At 68.0% G+C, this 16,093-nt stretch overlaps 5 protein-coding genes across 5 annotated transcripts; 3 read left to right on the forward strand and 2 right to left on the reverse strand.

Moving 5' to 3' along the window:
• Positions 1 to 1,877: 1,877 nt before the first annotated feature.
• Positions 1,878 to 2,510, forward strand: EMIHUDRAFT_54649 (hypothetical protein; the record flags this gene model as incomplete). The annotated part of the gene is made up of 1 exon (XM_005762617.1): positions 1,878 to 2,510. A coding segment is annotated over one exon (633 nt), but the record flags the coding sequence as incomplete, so codon positions are not given.
• A 258-nt stretch (positions 2,511 to 2,768) lies between these two features.
• Positions 2,769 to 4,592, reverse strand: EMIHUDRAFT_452724 (Hsp104; the record flags this gene model as incomplete). Its single annotated transcript, XM_005762618.1, has 5 exons — positions 4,092 to 4,592; positions 3,786 to 3,999; positions 3,608 to 3,706; positions 3,390 to 3,447; positions 2,769 to 3,226 (listed from the first exon to the last, which is right to left on the reverse strand). Exons 1-5 carry the CDS (start codon positions 4,571 to 4,573, stop codon positions 2,769 to 2,771), a joined length of 1,311 nt encoding a protein of 436 aa, XP_005762675.1. The 5' UTR covers positions 4,574 to 4,592.
• A 573-nt stretch (positions 4,593 to 5,165) lies between these two features.
• On the forward strand, positions 5,166 to 7,586 carry EMIHUDRAFT_452725 (hypothetical protein). Its single transcript, XM_005762619.1, has 7 exons — positions 5,166 to 5,196; positions 5,715 to 5,851; positions 6,015 to 6,067; positions 6,138 to 6,243; positions 6,385 to 6,433; positions 6,505 to 6,565; positions 6,640 to 7,586. Exons 2-7 carry the CDS (start codon positions 5,743 to 5,745, stop codon positions 7,288 to 7,290), a joined length of 1,029 nt encoding a protein of 342 aa, XP_005762676.1. The 5' UTR covers positions 5,166 to 5,196; positions 5,715 to 5,742; the 3' UTR covers positions 7,291 to 7,586.
• A 1,567-nt stretch (positions 7,587 to 9,153) lies between these two features.
• On the reverse strand, positions 9,154 to 10,563 carry EMIHUDRAFT_105315 (hypothetical protein; the record flags this gene model as incomplete). The annotated part of the gene is made up of 1 exon (XM_005762620.1): positions 9,154 to 10,563. The coding sequence occupies one exon, from the start codon at positions 10,561 to 10,563 to the stop codon at positions 9,154 to 9,156; it is 1,410 nt and encodes a 469-aa protein (XP_005762677.1).
• Positions 10,564 to 13,470: 2,907 nt separating this feature from the next.
• EMIHUDRAFT_215932 (Hypothetical protein) lies at positions 13,471 to 14,212 on the forward strand (the record flags this gene model as incomplete). The annotated part of the gene is made up of 2 exons (XM_005762621.1): positions 13,471 to 13,838; positions 13,912 to 14,212. The coding sequence occupies 2 exons, from the start codon at positions 13,471 to 13,473 to the stop codon at positions 14,210 to 14,212; spliced, it is 669 nt and encodes a 222-aa protein (XP_005762678.1).
• Between the last annotated feature and the right edge of the window lie 1,881 nt (positions 14,213 to 16,093).

Consider the following 16,093-nt stretch of genomic DNA (forward strand, 5'->3'; position numbering starts at 1 on the left):
GCCCAGCTCTCCTGTGGGCTCGCGGCGGCTCGCCGCCGCGGTGCCGAACAATGTGACCAGTCCGGATTCGTCCCGGCGTGCCGCCGGTGCCGCTTCCTCGCTGATTTTTGGCTCGACCAGTTTGTCGACAAAGTTGCCTCCGAGCTCCTGCTGCTCGACTGCGCGGCGGAACCGGCCCATCGCGGCTGAGACGTGATGCGCCGGCACCGGGGCAACGGCGCGGGACCATTTCCAGGCTCTCTCGAGCAACCTCAAAATTGGCCGATTTTGTGGATCTCAACCCTGCTGCTCTCTGACCACAACCTCGCGGCCCGCTGCGCGGCTCTCCAAGCGCGAGAGGAGTCGTCTACGAGGCGGCGGCGAGCGCAGGCGGCGGCGGCGCGGCGGCGCGGCGGCGGATCGCGGCGCAGACAACGGCAGCAATCTGGCTGCTGCTTGCTGCTGCAGCTGCAGCAGCTGCTGCTGCTGCTCCGCTGATTGTGGACACAATTCCTCCGCTCACCCCGCCCGCCCGCCCCGCCCCGCCCGCCCGCCTCTCCCCGCTTCCCCGCCCGCCCGCCCGCCCGACCGACCGCCCGCCCGCCCGACCACCCATTCCCATCACCATCTCACATACCTTCATATAGGCGCTCGAGACCTCCTCTCGCTGCCTACTCGCTGCCTCGAGGGCGGAGGGGAAGACGTCGAGCTGAGCTTGCCTCGCTTGTACTGAGGCCCCTCCCCGAAAGGCAAGTCTTAGTCACACGAAACCCGAGACCCCTCCCCCCCACCCCAATCCCCCCACCCCCTTGCTCCCCTCCCCCCCTCGGGAGGGCCGAACTGAGGCGCCCGTGGGGACCCCGCAATTCCCTCCCCCCCTCGGAGGGGGCCGGATGGAGGCGTACCCCGAGGGCCCCGCTCTTTCCTCGCATAGCGGCCACTCTTCGGATCGCTGGTCGAGCGACCCGGGGGATGCCCCGCGCGCCTGACCCAGGCGCGAGAAACGAATCTGCGAGGCGTGGCCGCATATGCGGCCCGATGGGGAGGAACGGGGCGAGCCCCCTCCAACCCACCCGCGCTAGGTCTCGGGTTTGACGCATGGGGTCACTCCCGCGAAACTCGTGAATCGTGAACTAGCCGGGGCAGTCGGAGAAGGGGCAACTCCGTGCACTGACGGTCGGCCGTCAGAAAACACGCCTCCGTGGCTCGGGTTACACCAATCCTCGCTACCCAACGCGGCCAAAGGATATCCACCTCGAGAACCTCGAGAGAAGGTGAAATCAATTCGGCTTATCTCGCAGCGCTGTCCCGCGCGCTGTCTGTCCAAGCCGCAGCCGCCTCCCGCCTCGCCACCGTGGCCGCAGTGTGGTCCAACAGTGTCTCGATCTGCAGCATCTCGAATGGCGAGGCCCGCTCCGTCTGTCGGCTTTGCGCTGCCGACGTCCACGCCCATCCGCGAGCGCGGAAGGAGGAACTCCACCTTACCGCCGCCCATGCTGGTCACGCTGGACAGACATCTTCGCGATGTGTCCGGCGCGTCGCCAGAGCTGGTCGCGGTCCTGGAGGCACTGGAGTGCAGCTTTCGCGAGGTGTCTCTGCTGCTGCGGCACGGCCTCAGGACGGGTGGTGACGCCAAACACGGGAGTGGCGTGTGGCAGCGGGAGGTCCTCAAGCTCGATCAAAAGGTCGCCGAGATCATTCTCGCAGCTTTGCGTGGCACTCGCACGCGAGTAGTCGCGCTTGGGACGCACGAGGGCGTCGTCGAGCTCGAGGGCGATAGCAGCGGCAACGGGATTGGGTTGGATGCAGCGCCGCCTGCACCGGCTCCGGCAGTGTCAGCAGACCCGTACGACTACTACTGTGCACCAACGTCCCCTGCGACAAGCCCGTGCGTGAGGCGCTTTGCGGTGGTGGTGGACCCGCTCGGGGGCGACGCGGAGAAGGCGGACGCGGGCGCGTCGTCGGGGACCATCTTCAGTGTCTACTCGGCGCGCGCGGGCGGCGAGGAGGGCGGGACGCGCGCCTCCGTGCTCCGGAGGGGCGAGGAGATGCTCGCTGCGGGGTACGTTGTGTTCGGCGCCGCCACGCAGCTCGTGCTCTCCGTCGGGAGGGGCGTCGACGGCTTCACCCTCCACCCCTCTCTCGGGTGCTTCACGCTGACGCGGCCGCAGCTTCGGATGCCGCACACCGGCCGCTTCTACTCGGTCAACCTCGGCCACCGGCGCCAGTGGAGCGAGGCGATGGCCTTGCACGTCGACCTGGTCTCGCAGAGCAAATCGCTGCGCTACACCGGCACCTTTGTCGCCGACGTGCACCGCACGCTCCTGTACGGCGGCGTCTTCTTCTACCCGGCGAGCTCGAGGCGGCCAAGGGGCAAGCTGCGGCTCCTGTTCCAGGCGGCGCCCGTCGCCTTCCTCATGGAGCAGGCTGGCGGCGGCAGCGCGTGCGGTGCGGAGCGAACCCTCGAGATCGAGCCCGGCACGCTGAACCAGTGCGTCCCCGTCGCGTTCGGCTCGCGCTCCGATGTCGACGCCTACGTGCGCAGCTCGGCTGTGCATTCTGCATGAAAGCGGTTAGCCGTCGCTCCTATACCTGGGTACCGTACCTGCTACCTCCTACATGTACGTCCTAACTGCCGTACCGCCGCGTACGCACGTCCAACGTCTCATACGGCTCTACGCGGTAAAATACGGCTTACGCCCTACAAAAAAAAGTATCTTTTTAACGGGACGGCGTGCCGTTTTGTAGATTTTATAGAGGGCGACCGCGAAAAGACGATGCCGCGCGCCTCACGACGCCACCTGCGGTTCGCTCAGCTCCTCGGGCGCCGCGCACACGCGTGCGGCGACCCGCTCTCCGCCACCCGCTCGCTCGCCGGGCGCGACGTCGAGCAGCAGCTGGTGCTGCGCCGTCAGCGCGCCCCTCTCGCCGTCGAGCGCCTCGGCGAGCGCCTCGACGACCGTCTCCTCGATGAAGTCGCGCGTGGAGCGGCCGCCGAGGTCGTCCTCCCACCGCTCGCACACAAAGTCGACCAGCCGCGGCGAGAGGCGCAGTGATGGCGCCGCGCCGCCCCACGAAGCGCGGAGCCGCTCCGAGACCGCGTCCAGCTGCCGCGTGACGACGGAGCGGCGCCCCTCGCCCCGGAGCGGCGTGAACGGCACGACGGAGCCGAGCCGGCCCAAGTTCTCCCACCGCCCGTCGCAAATCTCGCGCAGCACCTCGCGGCGGATCCCGCGCATCATCTCGCCTACGGCAACGGCGCACGCCAGCTGACGCGCCACCGACCGCACACCTCGCCGCCTCGCGGCCGCTCTCGCCGTCGGAGCGCGTCGCCGCCTCGCTGCCGCCGCCGCCGCCGCCGCCGCCGCCGCCGCCGCCGCCGCCGCCGCCGCCCTCCTCCGCGGCGGCACGCTCGCAGGCGGCGTTGATCGCGTTGCGGCCGCAGTTTGTCGTCATGACGATGAGGGCCTGCGGGCGGACCAGCAAGAAGGGCGGGGACCGTGAGCGGAGGCCGGGCGGGCAGCCGGCCCCGGCCGGTCCGCACTGGGCGGGGCCGCGGGCGGAGGCGCGCGCGCGGGCAGAGGCGCGCGGGCGCGGGCAGAGGCGCGGGCGCGGGCGGAAGCGACGCCTTTGTCGCGTCCACCGTCTCGCCAGACCCAGACGCGATTGCGCCCGAGTCGAGAAAGTTCATCAAGAAGGTGAGCAGCCCGTCGGCCGCGCGGTCCACCTGCAGGCCGGCGCGGAGAGGGGGCTCGGAGCAACATTTTGAGAGGGAGCGCGAGGTGTCGCCACGCGTCAGCACTCGCCTCGTCGAAGAGAATGACGCACGAGGTGTGCTCGGTCCCGGCGCCGCCCTTGCGCTGCGCGCGTCGCTCCTCCGCCTGCCGGATGAAGTTGGTCAGCTCGCCGCCCTCCTTGTACCCGACGTAGTTCGGGTCGCCGCCCGTCAGCCGGTTGAACTTGCTCGGGTGCGAAAACTCGCTCAGGTTCCACCTCCGAAAGTTGCGGTCGGGGAGGCACCTGTGCCGGCGGCGGGAGGGGCGCGCGAGGCGCGGCGGTGAGGGAAGGAGAGGGCGGCGGCCGGTGGCCCCCGCGCGCGCGCGACGGCGCGCCTCCCCAGCAGCGCCTCGCAACATGCAATCCCGAGCTCCGTCTTGCCGACGCCCGACGGGCCAGCAAAGAGCAGCCGCAGCGGCCGGTCCGCGTCGGAGAGGCCGAGAAGCCGGCGGCGCAGCGCCCGCCCGACGACGTCCTTCGCCGCCGACTGACCGTCGATCCTCCGGTCGAGCGCCGAGCGCAGCGAGCGGAGGTGGCCGCCGGACTGCTGCTGCGGCATCGCCTCCACTCGCGCCTCCTCTCGCGCCTCTTCCAGCGCGCGGGCGCGCTGCTGCCGCTGCGCCCGCACCGCCGCCTCCATCTTCGCGGCGGCCGCCGCCGCCTGAGCCGAGACGGGCTGCAACACCGGGGCACCGCTCACAGATTTTACTCCAGGCACTCGGTCGGCCGCCATGATCCGGATGGAGCGGCACGCGGCGTGCAGGCGGACGGAGCGGCGGCACGCTGCGGCGGCGGCACTCACAGACCGTGGCAGCATGACTTCTCGCGGTCTGCAGCAAAGGGGTTTTTCTTTCTCTTTCTTAGCACTTGAGCACTTGAAAGGGTCGATTCCGCATGGTACGGGACCCCTCCGATCGTCTCGCCCTCCCTCACTGGTGTGTTCATTGGGGGGGGTCATAACAAACACGGTACAGGATCGAGGTGCACGCTGCCGAGGTGCAAGAGGTGATCTGTGATCTGGGGGGGGCGACAGGGAGGATGTGGCCCTCTACATCTGCATCGCTCTCTGTCCCGCGCCGGATGTAGAGCTCTACAGCTCTACAGCGCTCTACAGCGCTCTACAGCGCTCTACATCTCTACAGCTCTACAGCGCTCTACACTCTACTACACCCTCCCTCAGGCTGCGTTCCCACGTCCCACGAACGAGGAAGGATCGAGGTGGCCACACCTTCCTATTCTTCTCAATAGGAAGGGGCAACGGTGTGATTTCGAGGAAAACTCGGCGTCGCGAGCTCGCGGCGCCCCGTTTTCGGGCTCCGGGGGCGCGGGGTGGGCACCGTAGGCGGCGGGCGGACGGGCACATTGGTTGACCCTTCCAACAAGGCTGTGAATTCGGTGGAGGCCAACAAGCAAGCTGCTGCTCTACCCGCCGACTCGCAGGTGGCGGCGAGAAGTAGAACCTGCGCGGGGGACGGGGCGGGGGCGGGGTGAGGGGGGATGAGGGGGGGGTGAGGGGGCGGGGTTGGACGGCGGAGGAGGGCTTGACGGTGGCGGCGACGGGGCTGGCGGGCTTGGCGGCGGCGGGGCGGCGGCGGGCTTGGGGCGGCGGGCTTGGCGGCGGGGGCGATGGCGGTGGTGGGGACGGCGGAGGGGGTGAGGGAGCGGGCGGCGACGGGGGAGGCGGGCTCGGTGGGGGCGGCGACGGGGGAGGCGGGCTTGGCGGCGGCGGGCTTGGCGGTGGTGGCGATTGCGGTGGTGGGGGCGACGGAGGGGGCGGGCTGGGAGCCTCCACACACCTCCAAACGCCCTCCGCCTTGGCCCCCTTCCCCTCTCTTCACCGGCGCCCCTCTGCGCGCTCGGCGGGCGCGCGCTCGCGGCGGCGTTGCTGCTGCAAGCCGCCGGCGCTGCGCCCCTTTCTCGCTCATCGCCGCTCTGCGTGGCTCCCCCCCCTGCGTCAGGTACTGCTTCACTGCCTAGACAAGGCGCATGGCTGACAGCAGCGTGGCGCCTGCGCAGTCATCGGCCAAGCGAAAGGAGATCTACACCTACACAGCGCCATGGCTGCTGTACGGCATGAACTGGAGCGTCCGCGCAGGCGCCACGCCGCGCCGCGCCGTCCCTCTGCCGCCTGCGCCGGGAGCGGACGGGGCTGAGCGACGCTGCACGGCTCCTCCTTGCGCCGCCCGCCGCCCCTCCGCGTCGCCCGGCCGCCCGCCGGCTCGTTAGTCTCTGAGCGTGCGGCCCTGTGACGTGCGCAGACCAGCGCTTCCGGCTCGCGGTTGGCAGCTTTGAGGAGGAGTACTCCAACTCGGCGCGCCGCCGGTGGGAGGGGAGGATGCGCCGCGAGCGCGGCCCGGGACCGACGGGCGGGAGCGGAGTAGGTGCGCATCATCCAGCTCAACGAGGAGACGCACGAGTTCAACGAGGTGGCGCAGTTCGAGCACCCGTACCCCGCAACAAAGATGATGTGGATCCCGGACGCGAACGGCGCGGCTCCGCCCGGCCCGCCCTCCGCCGCCCTGCCCGCCCTCCGCCGCCCTGCCCGCCCTCCGCCGCCCTGCCCGCCCTCCGCCGCCCTGCCCGCCCTCCGCACAGCGCTCGTCACGCGCCGCGGCTTTGCGAGAGCAGGCGCGCGGCGCGACCTGCTGGCGACGACGGGAGACTATCTGCGCATCTGGCGCAGAAAGGGAGAGGTCGGGCGGCGAGCCCTCGCACCGCCGCCGCACCCGGAGGCGCATCCGGCTGTAGGAACGTGGTCGACAACAAGAGCGTGCGGTTGGACGGCCTCCTCAACAACAACAAGAACACGGCGAGCCGCCCGCGGCCTGAGCCTCGGCTGCGGCCGCCGCGCAGCCTGACCGAAGTGGTGCCCCCTCTCGGTAGGAGTTTTGCGCGCCGCTGACCTCGTTCGACTGGAACGAGACGGACCCGAACATCATCGGCACGTCGTCGATCGACACGACTTGCACCATCTGGGACGTGACGCAGATGCAGGCCAAGACGCAGCTCATCGCGCACGACAAGGAGGTGTACGACCTCGCCTTTGCGGCGGGCGTGCACGTCTTCGCTTCCGTCGGGGCCGACGGGTCGGTGCGCATGTTTGACCTCCGATCGCTCGAGCACTCGACGATCATCTACGAGTCGTCCGACGGGCAGGGCGGCTCGCCCCTCCCGCTGATTCGGCTCGCGTGGAACAAGCAGGACCCAAACTACCTTGCGACCATCACGATGGACTCGAACAAGGTTGCGATCCTCGACATCCGGGTGCCGTCCTTGCCAGCGGCGACGCTCGAGGGGCACTCGCAGTGCGTCAACGCCGTCTCGTGGGCGCCGCACTCGAGCTGCCACGTGTGCACGTCGGGCGACGACAACCAGGCGCTCATCTGGGACCTGAGCCCGATGCCGAGCCGGATCGAGGACCCGATCCTAGCCTACTATGCCGAGTCGGAGGTGAACCAGGTGCAGTGGTCGAAAACGCAGCCGGACTGGGTGGCCATCTGCTTCGACAAGAAGCTGCAGATACTGCGAGTCTGAGCGCGAGAGGGGAGAGGAGGAGGACGGGCCGTCCCCTCTGCCGCGTGCCGCTTCGCCGCGGCGCGCGCGCGGTGGGCGCGAGACGGCTTCCTTACTGTGCCGCGCTACCACACTGTACCGTCATCGTCATGGATTGCACCCGCGGGCCGGGGACGCGCCGTTCGCCGGGGTGCGCGCGAGTAGCGCGCGCTGCTCTGTCTGTCGCGGGTTTGTGCCACGTCTATTCGGCGCCGCGGTCCCGGAGTCGCCAAGAGTTTAGCCAAATTTGAACCATCACTAAAGTTCATTCACACGCACTAAATTTAGTCCCAGGCGCCCTCCGTGAAGTGCTCGCCGATTGGCGCGTCGACAAGTGGTGGGGTGAGCTGCCGTCGCGCAACCTGCAGCCAGGCATGCGGAATCAAGGCGAAACATCACGCGCTGGCGAGGACGGGTCGGCGGCGGCGGGTGAGGAAGAGGGGGCGGTGGTGGCGGGCGAGGAAGAGGCGGCGGGCGAAGAGGTGGCGGCGACGGCAGCCTCGGATGGAAGTGGCGGCAATGGTTCTGGCGTGCTCGCTCTCTGTCGTGCGCTGGCGCACTCTGGCGTGCCCGAGGACGAAGGTGCAGCGCCCAGGCGGCGCTCGCTACGCAGAGCACACCGAGGTGGGGAGCGGGAGCCCCCACCAAAGCGCAAGATGCCGGAATTCTCAGCCGACGGGCGGCGCCTGCGACCGGAGTGGCAGCGGGAGTTCTCAGTCGCCGGGAGAAATCCCAAAAGGTTTTGGCAGAGGCAGGCGATGGGTGCCTTTGTGCGCGGCGTGATGAGCGTGGGCGAGGGCGGCAAGTGTGCCCTCTTTGCGGTGGGGCCCAAGCATGCCGGAGTGCTGGCCAGCGAGGGCAGGTCGGCGCTCGCCATCTACGAGTTCCTCGCCAAGGAGGCGCCGGCGCCTGCAGCCTTCCAGGCGGCGATCGACAGCTTGCCCGGCGCCATCGAGAACAGCAAGCTGCTCGACGGCAAGCGCCGCGTCCGCTCGCTCACCTTCCACACCGAACTGGACCACCTGGTGGAGCTGCTTCGCCACCCGCACCTCCAGCCCGTGCTCAAGGAGGAGCACGTCAAGGCGGTGGAGGCGCCAGACACCACGCGCTCGCTCGCTCTCGAGGTGCAGAAGATGCTCGCCACACTCGAGACCAACTGTGAGGTGGCTACCCGCACGGTGGCGGCGGCGCGAGGCGCCTGCCAGCGACTCCCACGTTTGAAAATTACACACCCATGAAGCATGATGCTGCGGGAATCAAAACTCTGCGTTTCTAAAAGTTCGTTTTACCATCGCTCATACAGTTCCACATGCACATCATCATGTTGTTCCACAAACATGGGACAAAAAAACCGAACACTCACACGAAAAGTGAATGCGGTTTCATTGAACCGATTACGGCTCTGGCGCAGGCGAACCAAAGAGGGCAGAGGGGCCGAGGCGGCGGAGGAGTTGGACGTGTGGCGGCGGTGCCACCTGCCGGTGCATTGCGGGTAGCGGCAGCGAAGGACAGCCTTCCTTCACAGCGAGCACAAGGCAGTGGGCTGTGGGGGCACTGGCCCTGCGCTGCGCATGAAAACAACTCGGCCCGGCCAGTCGGAGCCTCCAGCAGCGAGCCGCGTGCGCTTCCCTCCTCCACCGCGAGAATGCTGCCCCGCGCGGCCGCCGCGCCACGCCGTCGCTGCAGCGTGGCCGCCTCTCCGTCCGCCTGTACCGTGCCGCTGCGTGCCGTTTGGCGCTCCGCTCTTGTGCCGCTCGCCATCTCTGGGTGAAGACCCGCGGCAACCTCCGCCTCCGGCTTCCCTCGTCGTGCAGGGCCCGCGCCACTGCGCTCCCGAGAGGCCGCTTACTGGACCGGACACATCGCCTGCTCGCCTCGCCCCTCCCGCGACGTCTCCCTCCGATAGCTCGACTGCCGCAGCTTGGTCTCTGCGTCACCCCTCCGCGCCGCGAGGTAGTCGTATCGGGTCTTGCTCGCGGCCGCCGTCCAGGGCAGGATGCGCTCGAGCCCGGCGGCGTTGAGCAGGTTGGTCGCGCCCGCCACCAGTAGCAGGGCGCCGAACATGGAGAAGTTGAGCGCGACGACCCACGGAAGCGTCCCGGGCAGGCACTGGCGCGACGGGCCGCCGGCGAGCCGAAGGTCGAAGCTGAGGACCAGCCCCGACCAGCCGAACCACGTCGTGAAGTCCACGTACCAGCAGGTCAGCTGCGCGGGGCCCTGAAGCCAGTGGGCGCCGCCCTCGGGCCCCTTGCCCATGTCGTAGAAGCTCTGGTCGGGCGTGGTGCGCGCGAGGCTAGCCGCGAGGACCAGGCCGAGCAGGACGAGCCCCCAGTAGGCGGCGGCCCCCCAGATAGGGGAGGTGAGCTCGCCGGCGCGGCTGCAGAGCAGCCAGAGGTAGTTTGCGAGCGAGAAGGACCATACGTACCCCACGATGTACTCCTCCACGCCGAGGCTGATCTGCAGCGACTCGCTGTGCGCGACGCGCGGGCTCTCGTGCTGCAGCGGCACCGCCCAGCCGAGCAGCCACGCCGCGAGCAACGAGAGCAGCACCTGCTCCACCGCGCCGGCCGCCGCCAGCCGCGCCGCCTCCCTCGTCGTGTGCGTGATCGCGAGCTGGCGCGTGCCCGCAAAGTGCTCCGTGACGTTCCGGACGAGGAGGTGGCCAGCCTTGCCGGTGGCCGAGGTGCAGGCGAGCGTGGCGGTCCTCAGAGCGTAGGTGCGCGCCGACTGGTCGGCGTACCTGCTGTCGGGCTGGGAGCGGTTGAGCCGCATCAGCCGCAGCAGCGCGTGGACGAGGAGCAGGAAGAGCAGCAGCGACGTCAGGAAGGCCGCGCCCGCCGCCTCGCGCGAGCGGAAGTTGCCCGTCGGGCCGACGCTCCCTACCGCCCGGTGGAGCGCCTCGGTGCCGGCGTCGACCAGCAGAGAAGCGGGGACTCGCACGATCCACGGCAGGCTGAGCAGCATGTGAGAGAGGGCGTTCTGCCACTGCGAGTCTGGCTCGCTCCGCGCCCACGCGCCGAGCAAGAGCGAGCGCAGCAGCACCACGGTGGCGCAGTCGCACGCGAGCCCGAAGGCGGCGGCCTGCACAGTGTCGGCAAGGATGCAGGCGCCGATGTGGTTGCCGAGGGCGCTCACGGTGCACGCCATTGCCATCATCACTACGTTGTCGTTGATGTATTGGAGGAGGTTGCCGGCGAACAGCGTCCCGCGCGGCGGCGGCGGCGCAGCGATCAGCGGCTCGGAGAGGCGGCTCATTCAGTCCAGACTTCTAGCGGCAGGCGCCTCCAGCCAATGGATGGTGCCGTTCTGCGCGCGACTGCGCGACTTTGCTCCGGAGCGGACTTCGCGGGAGAAATTCAGAGACACTCGCAGGACGCGCGCACTGGCACATGGCACATGCACTTAAAATCCCTATGTGGTGGCGGCGTGCCGTCCTCCCATCATCCATGTAGAAATTAAAAAAGAAAGCTCAAGGTGCTCGAGCGGCTTACGCCGCTGCTCGGCCGGCAGGCCGCCGAGCTCTACGGCCGCTTCTCGTGCAAGCCGTCGACCACCTTCAACCACCAAGCGCGCGGCAACGAGCCCTCCATCTCACGCGTGCCGCTCGAGCACGCGGGGGAGATGCAGGCGCACCTCTTCCGCACCATCACCGCCACCGCCCCCGACGAGATCCGCGACGTCCAGCACGACGCCAACCCCGCCGGCCCGACGGAACGGCGGTGCGAGGAGGCGATGCACCTCTCGCAGCGGCACGGCGGCGCTGGCTGGACGCACCCTCGGCTCGTCGCGCCGGCCGCCTCAACCGGACGCGTGATGGACGTCCTCTACCTATTGCGGCGGCTCGAGGACGTGTCGCCGCTAGTGCCGCCGCCGAGTGAGTGGGCCACGTCGGGCGTGCCACTGCTTGAGGAGGCGATCGCGTTCATTGCGATGCTCGTGAGCGACTCGGCGGGCTTCAAGCAGGGCCCAGACGACGAGGCCGACGACTGGAAGTACATCCGCGGCAAGATTGTCGCGCCCGACGGCTCGCTCAACTACGAGGGGATCGAGCTGCTCTCGGGGCGCCACTTCCAGCACGTCGCCAGCGACGCCCTGCAGCAAGACATGTACAGCGCCATCGTCGACGACCCGTCGGTACACCCGGCGACGCGTGCGCACCTCCGCGCGGCGAAGCAGCTCGGGGCGGGCGCGGTGCTAGGCATCGACGCCATCGAGGACGCCGTCGAGTTGCCGGACGAGGCATTCCTTCACGAGGTGCAGGGCTACCTCAACCACCCCAGAGGCGCCATCACCCTCGCGACGCGGTGCACCGGCGAGAGCGAGAGGACGAAGTGCATCTACCACGCGTCGAAGCTGCGCGAGTGCCCGCCGTGCGCCGTCGGCGCCGCCAAGGAGCGGCACATGCTCACGCGCTACGAACACTTCAACGGCACGCACTGGGATGGGTTGCAGATACGGCGGCCACGTCGGCGCTGGACACACCTCGATCAACACCCACGTCATCTCCATCGCCCGCGCCCTCGGCGCGGCGGGGAGCCTCCAGGAGGTGAAGCTCGGGCCCAGAGACCCCAACCGAGCCGTCGACAAGGAGTCCAACCCGAACCAGCGGGGGGACGGCGTCCTTGGCAACTGGACGCACTCGGCACGCAGGATGGTGTTTGACGGCACGACCATCACCGCAGTGCAGTTCCGTAAAGGCATGCTGGGCCCGCTGGCGAGAGGCAAGCACCTCGCCACCGACTACGCCGAGGAGGCGAAGCGGAGTGCCAAGGCCGCGGCGTGCGCGGCCAACAACTACGACTTCATGACGTGGGCGGCGAGCACACGCGGCGGCATTGGCCGCGAGGCGGCGGAGTGGTTCACCACCGGCTTCGCCGCCAAGGTCGCCCTGGCGCGCTCCGACGGCGAGAAGTGGCGAGTGCGCAACGAGCGCAAGCGCCTCCTGCAGCAGCACTCGGCCATCATTGCGAGGCGCAACTGGGAGATCACCCAGCGCAACGCGTGGCCGAGGATGGGCGGCGTGGCGCCGCGAGCGCCGCCAGTCGAGTAGTAGCGGTAGGGAGTAGAGGTAGTCGTCTCAGTAGTGCGTGTCAGAGCGTCCCGTGTCGGTCAAACAGCGTCTGTCGGATAGTAGGAGAGAGTGTGTCGTGTGTCGTGCGGATCAGTCCTGTCTGAGTAGGGGAGGGGAGAGACGGAGAGGAGAGTCATTGAGCCTTGGCACCAGCCGGGCAGTGGGTTTGGCCCTGGCATCAGCCGGGCATGTTGTTGATTTGGCCTTGGCATCAGCCCTGGCAGGCGGGCACGCGGGACATGCACAGGCGCCAAAGGGGCGCAGAACCGACCTAACCCGTCGGAGGTGGGGGGAAGGGAGTACCGCCGGGTTCCCCTGCGTGAGCGCAAGAGTAACCCCGAGAGGGCTGAAGATGAGCGGTGCGCGCAGGGGTCGGCGTGACGGGGCGAGGGACGCGCCGCGCGGGGCGCCGCCTCACCGGCCCAAGTGGCGCAGGGCGAGGCGGCGAGAACCGAGCGAGCACGTCCTCGTGAGCCCCGTGGCTCCAACCAGGCCCTTCCTTTTTTTTGAGCAGGTGTGACGCCGCGCGAGCGACGCTCCGAGATCGCCCGAGATGGCGCGGCGCGGCGGTGGGTGAGGTGGGGTGGGGGGTGGGGGGGGGGGGCGGCGTGGCGTGGAGCTCCGAGATAGCGCGAGATCGCCCGAGATCGCGCGGCGCGGCCCGAGATCGCCCGAGATCGCGCGGTTCTGCGGTCGGCGAGGTGGGTGGGTTGGGAGCGAGGGGGCGGAAGTGTTCAGTGCGGTAGATGGCGAGCTCGAGGCGCGTGAGCCGGACCTGTGAGCCGGACCACCCCCTCTTGTTATCTGCGTTGTTGAGCCAGGACTCAACATACTCGGGCTTGCGAGTCCCAAACTGTCACTCCCCTTTCTCCCGGCCGGGGTGGGGCGCGCGCGGGGGCGGCGGGTGTGCGGCGGGTGTGAGGGATGTCTGTGAGCCCGAGAGCGATATGCCATGTCCGCCTTGCGTTTGTTCATAACATCGAAGGCTAAGCTCAAAAAGAAAAAATTCGCCGTCGCTTCGCTCGCTCACCAGCGAACAAAAGCAGCTCGGGAACGCTCTGCTCGAGCTTTCCCATCTCACCCTTTCGCACATGTCCTGGCGCAAGCAGTGGCACAGTCCGCTCTTCATCAGGGCGCAGGAGCGCGAGCTGGCCTTCCGCGCACTCGGGATCGACCCAAGTAAATCCTCGGAGCCGTCGCTCGACGAGATCAAAGAGCGGTACAAGACGCTGGCGCACAACTGCCACCCGGATCGGCATGCGGGTGCGGCGGAGAAGGCGAGGGCCGAGGCCGAGTTCAAGCGGCTTGGCCAGGCCTTCGAGACACTGCGCAAAAAGACGCCGAGAAGCCGTGCCTTCATCGCCATCGACCCCTTTCAAGGGATTCCGTGGTACCACTACGCGCGGTACCCGCCGTGGAGCTTCGCTCGAGGTCCGCCCTTCGCTCCGACGGGATTCTGGTGCCGCCCGCGCCAAGAGGCGCCGCGAGTGCTGCGCGAGCCCGCCGCCTTGACACGTTGTCCGCCGCGTTAGGTACTCGCTCCTGCTGATCCCCATCGCCGCTTTGCTGTACGACGCTGCAAACCCGTCCTTTGGGGAGCGTCGGCTCGAGCGGCTGCTCGAGCAGGAGGCCCAGGCGGACGCGGAGCGGCTGGCCGCCCGCGCGGCGATGCTAGCGATGGCGGCCGAGACGAGCCGAGCCAGCGAGCACGCCAGCGAGACGACGGCGGCCGGCGAGGCTGCTGGTGCGGCGACGACCAAGGACCGGGTCGCGGCGGCGTTCGCCAGGCGGGCGGAGCGAGTGAGCTCTGTGGAAGCGGCTCGGGCTCCATGACGGCGCTGCACACGGGCCAGCGAGAACAACTTACCTTGAGGTCAACGAGAGAGAGTCCGGCTCCGGGTCAAATTTACATTTCGTGGGTGTTCTCTTGTGATAGAGCGAGTGACGGGTAATCGTGGCCGTGGCCAAGAAAATCAAAATATTAAGCTCTCTATTTGGACCACGGCGAAAAACTCGACGGTTTTGGGCGTTTCAGAGCACGCTGAATCGATTGGCTGAGCTATAATTCTCGCCAGCCCTTTCCTTTCATAATTATTGACTCAAAACTCGATGATCGCGCGACTTTGGAGCCGTTATAGCTCAGCCAAAACGTTCCTCTCGAAAAGTTGACTTAGGAAGCCGCAAGCGGCAGCTTCTCAAAGCCTCACCGGCGCTTATTCTCTTGATCTTTCAAAACCTAGGCCTGCGGCCAAAATTTTCTAAAGGCCGCTGCGCGGCCAGCGCAATGCGCAACCAGTCAGCGACCGACAGTCAGCAGCAGACTGTGACGATTGGCGGCCTCGCGCCCTCAGTCGACCTCCTCTACCAACTCCCCTGCCCAGCCCATATGCCTCATCCACGGTGGCGCAACCACTCGCGCAGGGAGAGAGAGAAAGTCGGCGATCTGCGCCGTGCAGATGAGCTCCGCCTCGTCTGCGTCGAGGACGCCCATCGCAGGGCTGTCATAGCGCCATTGCATATGACGTACTGCATGTTGTTCATTACTTCGCAGGTGCCAAAGTCGAGGATAACCTCACTCAGCGATGGCGAAGGCTGCACTCCCGGCCGGCGGTAGGAGGGATGAAGGTTATGTACTTCGCAGTGTACAGTGCCTTCCGGCGCGAACAGTGCCCGGGACGAAAGAGGAGGCGACGTCTCCCTCGTCCATGGACGGTGTAGCCAGCTTGAGAGACGGGAACGAACGGCGGTGAATCGCCGACAGCGGCGCCTTCGTTCCTTTCCAGTGAATCGCCGGCGGGTGCCCTGAGCGTTGTATCTGTCGGCCAGTTGCCGCACCGCCGGCAGCAGCTCCGCAGCAGCCGCCCAGATGGCGCCGGTTAGGACAGGAGCGAAGCCGCGTGGACACGGCTGAGCGACGCCGTGCGTCTCGTTTGGATGCTGCAGGCATGCCGGGCAGCGCGCGTGCTCCATCCATACCGCGGCGTCGGGCGCCCGCCGAAATCTTCGATTTCTTCGGCGTAGGGGACCAAAAAACCCTGAAAATTTTCTTCGCCTGCGGCGGGCAATTAATTTCGATACTTTCGCTTTCACAGCTCTTTCACACGACTTTATCCGTCACTCGCTCGATAGTGCCCCGAACTGACCTCGTGTGCGTACACGAGAGCTAAAACGTAAACGAAGTACTACGGGCCTGTCTGGCGGAACGACGGCGCGTTGGGCCCGGTGGGGGGGGGGGGGGCCTCCGGGCTCCGGCTCCGCGCCCGCTACGCGGCTTTTTCTGGCTTTTTAGTCCTAGGTGACCGGCCTCCGCGCTCCGGCGGGATGGAGTGGTTTGCTGTTTGTGCATACTGGATGTACGTTTAAAGCGCGCCCACAGGCAGCACTCTGCGCTCTCTCCACCACGAGTACTCCACCCAGGGCTCTAGCCTCTACTCTTACTTAAGGTCCGACAGGCCCACTCCCTTACCCTCCTCACTCTAACCCGCAACACCCCAACCCCGTCATCGCCCTCGTCCTCACCCTCCAGGTGACAGCGGGGCAGGGTACAGCCGGCTGGTGGAGGAGGGTGCAGGCTCCAGGCTGGTCGACGAGTATGGCTCGCTGCACCCAGCAATCCCCTTAAGCTTGCTCACGGCGCGCCTCCCCCACCTTGTGAGCCAGCCCACCGCGCTCGCCAACCAATCCGGAATCCGGGCCCTCGCCCTCGCCCTGCTC

The sequence above is a fragment of the Emiliania huxleyi genome (assembly GCF_000372725.1).
Source record: "Emiliania huxleyi CCMP1516 unplaced genomic scaffold EMIHUscaffold_67, whole genome shotgun sequence".
Lineage (NCBI taxonomy): Eukaryota > Haptophyta > Isochrysidales > Noelaerhabdaceae > Emiliania > Emiliania huxleyi.